The sequence below is a fragment of the Cervus elaphus genome, chromosome 12, assembly GCF_910594005.1.
Source record: "Cervus elaphus chromosome 12, mCerEla1.1, whole genome shotgun sequence".
Taxonomy (NCBI): domain Eukaryota; kingdom Metazoa; phylum Chordata; class Mammalia; order Artiodactyla; family Cervidae; genus Cervus; species Cervus elaphus.
This window is the reverse complement of record NC_057826.1, coordinates 21,632,452-21,642,015: the sequence shown is the minus strand read 5'-3', so window position 1 is coordinate 21,642,015 and position 9,564 is coordinate 21,632,452. Positions and strand designations below refer to the sequence as shown.

Genomic DNA, 9,564 nt, shown 5'->3' with positions numbered 1-9,564 from the left:
CTTCCCACTTTCTTGATTCTCCAGGGCTGGCCCATGTCCAGGTGGAGGAATTTTGGCTCTCAAGGCCAGAGAGAGGTTTGCTGTCCCAGCTCCTGAAGTCTGGGTCATCTCTAGTACCACCATATTAAGACTGTAGTTTAATAAAATCTGCCAGTATCCCCCACCCCCTAGCCCCAAAGGCTTGCTAATAGTTAAGCAAGGATCTATGGGCCCTGTCAGCCAAGTCTGGTTCTTTTTTAGAAGCTCTTAGACAAAGCCTTTAGACAGCTGTCTCCCAAGTTGGAGGTAGTGTCCAAGGCCTCAAACTCAGCTTTAGTCTGGTCTACTATACTGGGGAAAATTTACTCTTTTCTATGATTTCAGAGTAAGGTTTGCTTTTGTTGAATCTGTGTGCATGCTCAGTGTACGAATTTTTGCGACCCCATGGACAGTAGCCCACCAGGATCTTCGGCCCATGGAATTTTCCAGGCAAGAATACTAGAGTGGGTTGCCATTTCCTCCTCCAGGGGTTCCTAACCCAAGGAATAGAACCCATGTCTCTTGTGTCTCCTGCATTGGCAGGTGCATTCTTTACCACTAGCACCACCTGGGAAGACCCAAGGATTGTTAATAGACAGTAAATTCTTTCTCTGAAGGAGAACTTTCTATATTCCTTGGCAGACCCCATTCAAAAAAGTCTTCTTCGTGGTTGCTATCAACAAGCAATGGGGGCAGAATAGAGAGGATATGCTAATGACTGCAAACACTTTAGTGCTTTCTATACATCAGGCTCTAAGGCACACAAATACGCATGCACCCATGCATGCCCATGTGGGCACGTTTTATCCTTTAACAACGTATTGGCATTTCCCCCCACTTTACAAATGAGGAGCTTGAGGTTCCGAGCAGCTGTATACTTACCAAAGATTTTGGCTCACCGGTAGGTTCTGGTGGGCACCATAGTGATGTCTCAGGACTGAGAACTCATAGGAATGGGATGTAGACAGTACACGGAATTGTTAGGGGAAACACCCTGACTGAAACCACCCACCCTGGCCAGGCACCAGAGTAATCACTTGCATGTTATTTTATGATAGGAGGTCCTTGTAAGGAACACAGAGCTAACCAGCTACTACCAACCAGAATTCAGGAACAGTCAAAAGCAGATGTCACGTGTCCTGCCACCTCCTGGAATCCTTCTCGCTGGCATCCATCTTGGCTGAGCAATGTGCGGGGTACCAGGAAGGACCCTGAGTTGAGTGATTGGCCAGAGAAAACCCAGAAGTTAATCCCAACACAATAAAAATGGAAGCGCCAAGCCACGTGACTGAGCAGTCCTCCTGGGTACCCTTACCTTCCTGCTCTCCACCCAGGTGCCCATTTTCCCAATAAAGTTTCTAGCTTTGTCAGCACATGTCTCCTCAGACAATCTCCAAGAGCCCACTCTTGGGCCCTGGAAGGGCCCCCCCAACTTCCTGCAACAGGATGGAAAGAATGACATTTTAGAGTTGGGAGGGACCTCGATTGTACAGTTCCCAAGATCTGAGTGATCTGCCCAAGGCTCATGAAGCTACTCCACTGAAGAATCAATACAGAATCCTCTTCTTTTGTTATTTCAATACTATTTCCATCCTGCTCATCCCTTATGAGGAAGGGAAAACAGACATTAGCTTTAGCAATTTAAGGTGGGGTCTTGGATAGACTAGGAATGTTAAAAAACACTGACTCTGAAAGAAAAAATAAGTTTAAGAAGTGGTAAGGGGAAGCCCCAAATAGTGTCACTGACCATAGCATCTACGAATAGTCCAACAGGGAGATGTTACCCTCTGAAAGCCTATACCAACCACCATCAACTGCATACTCATCTGTTTTGGGTACTTGTTTCAGTGTGCTGGTTCTCAGGATTATTTTTTCTTGGCATGTATGCATTCCAGCCAAGCGAATTTCTCCCAAACCAATCCTTCACTTTTACTGACTTCCATTATAAATTTGGCAGTTTTCAAGAATCTTGATGACCCAGTGTTTGAGGCCAAACTGTGGCATGTTCAACGCTAGTTCTGTGGATCTGGAAAGCAGTGTGAAGGTACCTAGCATTTCACTCCTTCTACTGCAGCCTTCCTATTCTTCCCTTCAAACATCTTCCATGCCAGCTTCCCGACCACAAGAACATCTCTCATGGCTAAAGATCTGGGTTAGCACCCAGCTATCTTTCTGTTTTACTGCCTTTCTCCAGCCTTAGTGGAGGTACTGACAAAGTCAGATACAGGAAGACTTGAAAGCTAGCCTTCTACATTTCAGCTGGAATATTCCATTAGCTCATGGCTTTGGGCTCCAGAAAGGAGTCATTTCCCAGCAATTTGAAATACTAGATACCCGACTTCCTTACAATGTGACTGTCTTGTAGATAAGCACTGTGGGCCCCTGCTCACAGCTCAAGTAAACTCTGTTGAGTGAACAGGACTGACCCACTCTTCCTGCAGTCCCTGGCCATGTCAGCGCTGGCCCGGTGAAGTTTATCTTTGCCTTTCAGCCTCCTTGCTGAGGAGCATCTTACCACCTTTGTGCTAAGAGTGAAATGCAATTAGGGTGCAGATGGCTTAGATTTTCTTTTCATATACATTTTTCTTCTGCTGCATGTGGGAAGCACTGTACTTTGAAGAAATTCAAAATTACTCCCAAGACACTTAAATGTTATTTTTACTCCAGCATGAGTGCACAAGGACAAATGAGCGCTTAGACTGAAATATCCCGCCTGAGAGAACCACACAGCTTGTCCAAAGCCCTTATCCTGATGCTGTGGGCAAGTCTGGACTCATCAAGCCTTACTTCACCCTGGTATTTCAATTGCTGGCACGTTGCCTTGCTTAGGTCATAAGGGACGGATAGTCTTCCTTTGGCAGTATAGATTTTCCTCACAAGAATTTTGGTTGGCAAGAACTTTTCAATTAACTGAAGGAGGCAGCTTTATAGGCAGGAGATATATGATGGGTTGGGTTTTTTTTTTTTTAAATTTCTGTTAGAAAAAGTTTACCATGCATGTCTGGGACAGGGCAGGAAAAGCAACTTGATATTTGGAAACATCAGAAAACATAATTCTTTGGAGGCTATTTGCAATGTCACTTTGCTGCATCTTTCCCTCAGTTCTGACTAATAAAAGGGTCAATTCCAGGATTTCAGTATCCTGAGTCCATCTAAGCCTGGGAAAGGATATCAAGTAGATACTTCCTCCAACTCTAAATTTTGTGGTCCTAATGTGACCTTTGTCCCAATACCTAGAAATGACCTTGACCACTGGCATCGAGGCAGTGTACCACAGCTTTTCTTCTAGTATTCAGGGTGGCTTTGAATCAAGTTTCCAATTAGGCAGGAATTGAAACAGGAAAGGAATAAAGGAGGAGGGGTGTCTAAGCAACCAAGTCTTCCCTGGAAGAGAAGAGGAAGCCATGAGAAGTGAATAATAGGTTTATTTGCATATACATAAGAGAAGAGCTAGCGTTGCTGGGAGAGAGGCAGGGCTTGTGAGGAGGTAAGGCTTCAGCAGAGGAAGGCACCTTGACAAACAAGGACTCCGGGCTCAGTAAACCAAGCACAGTTGCAACCTTCTTTTGCCCCAAGCCCACTACTCATTTAACTCATTTACCTGTTGTCAGAGAGACATGGGAATCACTTACAAAACCAGGTGGAAAATAAAGTGGAGGGAACCAATTTTATAAATTTGGACCAGCCACTTAAAACTTTATGTACAGGATGCAGAAAAAAACCCATAAGAGGCACCTTTGAATAGTTCAAACCTAATCAAGTGCCATCTGCCCTGTTAGTAAAAATAGCTATCACAGAAGAATCTGGGGATTAAATGTGCCTCCAAAGTTGGGGCCTCAATCCTACAAGTTTAGGCAAAGGGACCCTAGAAGTGGAAGTTCCTGCCAGGTTTGCAGGACCATGATCACAGACAGGAGATCTCTGGGGATCAGAGTGGAATGGCTACAGAGACACGCATTTCTCAGCTTGCTTCTGTGGGTACACTGTGGGGCCGAGCTCCTGGGAAGCAGAATCTGGGGTGTCTCCCAAGGATGGAAGGCATCCTTGCTAAAAACATCTTTTCTTGGACTCTAAAGTTGAACCAGAATGAACTTTGACTTCTCTTCTGAGTATCCAAATGAGATAAAGGCTCTTAACATGAAAAGATCAAGTTCTGCATTTGGGAACAGTAACTACCAACTGGCTAGTTCTCAAGAGAACTTTACCTACTTCTTCTTCTCCAGGAAGATATGTGGATTGTCCTTAGAGAAGTCAGAAGTGGCCAGCTACTGACTAGATGCAGTAATATAAAACAAAAAGATTGGGCATGCTGACTAGGAAGGGGAAGAGAAACACACACTGAGTGATTATATCTTTTTTTTTTTTGTATATAAAGGATTAAAAAATTCCAATTTAATAATAAATTTTGGAAAAGCAAATGTAAAATGACTTGGGCTTATAAAACCAGAATTTACAATTATCTGTGTATAGTCAAAAACAAATCATAGAACCGTTCTGATTACAGATTAAAGTAATTCTACTGGTTACAGAATCACTGACCCACTCCCCGGTGAGATTACAGTTGTTTAGTTGTAAGCATCTCCACTGCTACTCACACTCCTTTGTCTCCTCCTCCTCAGTGTTTTCACACCCAAGTCATGGCACACACACCAGGCACGTCTTTCTTTTCACAAAGCTTAGCAAGATGATCCCTCCTTCCGGCTTAGATCAACAACCTTCCTTTATAAATAACCCCCCTTCCCCTGGTCACTAAATTCGTCCACGTCTTCATCCTCCACAGGCTCCCTCCCCTTGGTCCCAGTTCCAGTAGGACATGTCCATTCCTAAAAAGAATGCTGGATTCGTGAGGCCACACCAGTCACAAGCTAGGACCTCTCCAGGCCAATGGCATTGGGCTCCTAGCTGTCCAGCACCTTTGTGCTCAAGAAAGCTATAGTGTTCTCTCTCCCTCATTTCTTCCCAGCATTCTCCTGCCCTTTCATGACATCCATGCCAACAAGCTATCTGTCATTCTAGGTTTCCCTGTCTCGTACAAGCCTTCATTAATAACCAAGTGACTGTAACTACCACGCAATGCTGAAAAGATCCTTGTCTTTTCCTCTCAATCTTTATCTACCTTCATGAACAGAGTCTCCTCTAGAAGCCACTGACCCCTCTTTCCACACTCTCTGCCTCCTGAGAGACCTACTCAGTAAGAATCTGTTACTCTGAGATGCCTACTCTGCAAGATCCAGTCACAACACCACAGCCTCTGTGGACTGCAGGCCGGAGGGAAGATGCCAGGCCCACCAATTCTGATTGATCATTTCAGGTTAAATTAAATGAATGCAGTACCACACTCTGCTCTTCCCTACACTTCTTCATTAACACACCTGTAACATCCACTTTAGTAGTCTGAGCACAAAGCTCTTGAGAGCTGTCTCTCCCCTTCTTTCCATAGGCCGAGATGCCACCATGTGGGGCCAAGAAAGTGCCTGCTGGCCTTCTGAGTGCCTCTTAGGAACTAGCACCTAACTTGTTAAAGTGTTACCCACAACTAGTTATATTTTACGGCCCCCTACAGTATGGTGTTGCACCATTGCTCAATTTGCAACCAGTGAACTTTATCAGGGATCTATGTTCTCTCAAATCTGATCTTAAGTGCTAACCTCTCATTAGCATGAAAAACGCTCCACTTTTAGTACACCTACTTTAATGCTCAGTGAAGAAGTGCTACTGAGAAAACATGGAAGATTTCTTTAAGAAAGGAACCATGCTTTCCTTTCCAGCAGCCAGTGGGCTGAAGGCCTGTTTCCACTTGTCTCCATTCTTTTAGCGTAAATCCACTACTCACTGGCAACACAATCTGATTTAGCAGGCACTCAACGTTAAAACCAGAACACCTATGGCATGTAAACGAGGTGAGATGGCAAAAAACACAGATCCATAGAGCCTTTCTGACGGAGAATGGAAAGAAAAGTCTGAGACAGTGAGCTCACGCGTGCCAGTGCACACACATGAGAACAAGTCAAACATCTCAACAAGGATTTACTGTAACAGAATCTGCACAGGTACACTATGCTCAAGTCTTACTAGAAAGGACTCACTTGCATTTTTTCCCTTTCTTAACGCAGCACGACCAATGGCCAGCTAAACATCAGACCCATTGTTGAAGAGAAGGGAGCAGCATCAGACACAAAATTTCAGGCCCTGGTTTTACGTGCCTTTAATACTATTTTTCCTTTCCTCTGTGTTCACTAAACAGGATTTAAAATTTTTGTAAAGCTACTTTTCATAGCTTTTGGTTTTCCCTTTGTATTTATCATGTTTTTAATTTCTTCTCTGAGGAGGAATTCTCTGAATCTGTGTCTTCCAATTCGATTCGGTGCCTCTTGAGGCCACTATGGCCATGAACAGCCCTGCTGCTGTCTGTGTCTGGGGGATCAGTGGGGTCCTCTCTCGTTCCAGCACTGGGGGACTCACAGGCCATTTCAGACCCACAACAATCTTTGTGTAGGAGTATCCCTGTCAGGGACAAGTTATCGTGGTCAGTGTCCACACATCCTGGGGACGAGCAGGCCAGTGCCTCCAGCTCCGCGAAGTTCTGCCCATTGTTGTGGGGGTGCGGGGGGCGGGGGTGCAAGCGTCCATTGTTGTGGTTGGCACAGATGGTTTCGAGGCTCCTCTCCTCACTGTCATCAGACTGGGTTCTGAGGCAGTTGCCAGACCCGCTGCTCAGAGTGGAGCCAGATGCCTTGGGGACAGGAGGGGAGGGTGGCTCCTCCGCCCGGCTGCTCAGGGCCTTGCTTAGGGCCTTTCCATTGAGCTTCTTGGTTTCAAAAGTGTGTTCTACAGTGCCACCATTGTTGGAGTCCTGAGAGGCATCCTCGGGTGCCTCTGCCCAAGGGTGGCCACTGGGCTCAGGGCCTGGGCCATGGCTGGGGCTTATGGCAGAAGTCCCTTCTTTAAAAGCGTCCTTGCTGCGGCCTTCCGGAGGCAGGTCCTGGGTCCTCTGGGCCGTGGCCGCGTTTAGACAGGCTTCCTTGCTGGAAGAAGGGGCTGGGTTGTCCTTGTGGCTGGTTCCCGCCCTCCCTTCATCGGCCTCCCCAGACACGAGCGAGCTCTCTCCATCTTTGTTGTTTGAGTAGGAGATGTAGGAGTAGCGGAGCCACTTGTAAGCTTTATAAATCTTCCGCTCAACTGACTCTATGTCGGAAGTTGGCGATGCTCGGCTTGGCTGAATCTCCAGAGTGGACGCGCTCCGCTCAGGGGAGGAAGTGGGGGAGGAAGAGAGGTCATCTACTTTGATCTGGGGGTAATCATAGTTGTCTTCGCCGATGTAGGTGTCCGTGGGCTTGGGTGGGGCGCTGGGCCTCTCTTCTCGAGGCGTCTTCTGCCGGCGCCGCATGGCGTTCCGCTGCCGGGTGGATGCGCGCCGTTCGTTCAGCTCCTCCTCGTCCTCGGAGCTGCTGGAGCTGCTGGAGCTGCTGGACTCGTCTTCGGGGCTGGGAGACCGTGGCCGGGGGAAGAGGTCTGTGTCCAGTTCCACCTCACAGGCATTCTCTTCAGAGTCAGACTCGTTGGAAAGGGCCAGGAGGCGTTTGTCCTGGTAGCGCCGCAGGGCAGACAGGCGCTGCTGGCGAGACGTGGCATCCTCGCATGAGGGCAGCGGCGGAGTGGACGCCACCACGTTTGTGGCGGTGACCCGCAGGGGCCCCAGGTGGAAGGCGCTGTCGGCAGACTCATCCACTGTGGGCGGGGGCGAGCGGGGCAGCGAGGCCGAGGACTCGGAGTCGGTGTAGCCCGAGCGCTCACTGACCCCTGCGTGCAGCTGGAGGATGGTGCTCTCGCTGAGGTCACTGTCCGAGTCAGAGCTCCAGCCCTCGATCTCGCGACGCACCAGGGAGTCAAAGAAGGCCATCATCCGGGGGTCTTCCTGCACAGACTGGTTGGCGTAGTCGTGAGACAGGCCACTCCCACTGTTCAGCACAAGGCTGATGTACTCTTCGTGGGTATAGAGACAGCGAGAATCATCCTCAATCCGACCATCCAGATCTCCGGTACATCCTGGCTGCTTGTACGGGCTCCAGATCTGCACAGAAGGTGAAAACAAAACCAAGGAAGCCTGGTTGGAATGTATTCTAAAGCTGTTGGTCATAAAGAGCTTCCCCAGACTCTCCCTGTCATTTAGCCGGGACTTGCTAACCAATGTTAGGCCCAGGATAAACACATACCATGACTCCCACTGCCCGCCTGCCTCCCCTTTAGCTTCCTCTACCAGTAGCCTGGAAATCACAATAACCCCCTTCATAATCTCAGAGGACAGAGGATGACTTGAAGACTAGCCAATGTGTTCAAAACTCTCAGAAGATTGGAGAGGTACCACTTTTCCAAAGTGAAAACAGACCTAGCAGTCAGTCCTCTGCAACAGTTAATATTTCAGCCTATAACTACTTCTCCCCAAATGCAACATTTCTATTTTTAACTAATGGGAATTGCTTACTGGAGCTTGGTAAGAATAGCCAACTGCCTACACTGCAGTTCCCTCTTGGACATGCAGGCATCAGTTACCCAGGAAACTGGGTTCTCTTAACCAGGGATCTGCTGGCTTGCTCCCCAACTATTCTGTTAGCTATTGGAATAGGCAGGACTCACCCTCCAAGCCCACAGACCCATCTCTTAATACCCCTCCACTCCACAGTCAGACATATGTGCTCATAGCCAAAAAGTAGCAGAACTAGGATTCAAACTAATGTCTGTCTGAATGCAGAAGCCCAGCTTTACGAGCTGAATTAAGTTATGCAAAAGTGGAGTTCAAGGTAATTAAGCTATCACTGCAGATGAGAACGATTAGCTTCACCTGACTCTGCCAGACTGGTCCTGAGCAGCACAGAGAAGCTCGGTTCTATCAGCTGGTAGTTATGGCAACTCAGATGAAATTCCAGGTGATTTTCTTGCTTTAACAGGCTGGTGTCTATCTTTAGATGGCACCCAACCCAGAAAGTAGTGGCTTCTCGTTCCCCGTCCTCTATCAAGCCAATGGCTTCGCTTCCCCAAAGTTATCCAAGGACAAATTTGCCTTCCTGTGAGCATGCTCCTGAGGCCCACTCCCTCCATGCTTTACTTTGATCTCCCAGGAGGCAGCATCTCTCAGGAGGATCCCAAGTTCAAGACAGGCTGAAGAACCCTTCTAGGCTAGGTCTCTTCACCAATTCCCAATTCAGATTCATTCCTCCTTGAACTTTGTCCCCTGCCTACAACTCCTCAGATGTCCTCCCACCCCCAGCTTCACAATCTCACCCAGGGGAGTGTTAAGGCAGTGATTCTCAAACTTTGATGTGAACGTGAATTACCTGAAGAATAATTAAAATGCTGACTCCTGAGCCCCACCCTCAGAGATTCTGATTCAGTAAGTCATGGGGAGGTTACCAGGGCTCTGTACTTTTAATAAGCACTCGAGGAGTTGAGAAAGTGGAGGGACCAACTTTTAAGAAACACTGGAATATATTAATAGTTAGCATAAAATAAGTTGCAAAAAATAAAGGCTTTGTCTGAAACAATTCTCAA

The 9,564-nt window shown here is 47.4% G+C and overlaps 1 protein-coding gene across 3 annotated transcripts in view; it reads right to left on the bottom strand.

Annotated features, from left to right (window-relative positions):
• Positions 1–3,425: 3,425 nt before the first annotated feature.
• Positions 3,426–9,564, bottom strand: part of DCAF5 (DDB1 and CUL4 associated factor 5) — a 91,871-nt gene continuing 85,732 nt past the window's right edge. For all 3 annotated transcript variants that reach the window (XM_043918834.1, XM_043918833.1, XM_043918835.1), the window contains exon 9: positions 3,426–8,089. In XM_043918834.1, the coding sequence (XP_043774769.1) occupies positions 6,320–8,089 (1,770 nt within the window). In that variant the 3' untranslated portion in view covers positions 3,426–6,319. The remainder of the gene's footprint in view (positions 8,090–9,564) is intronic.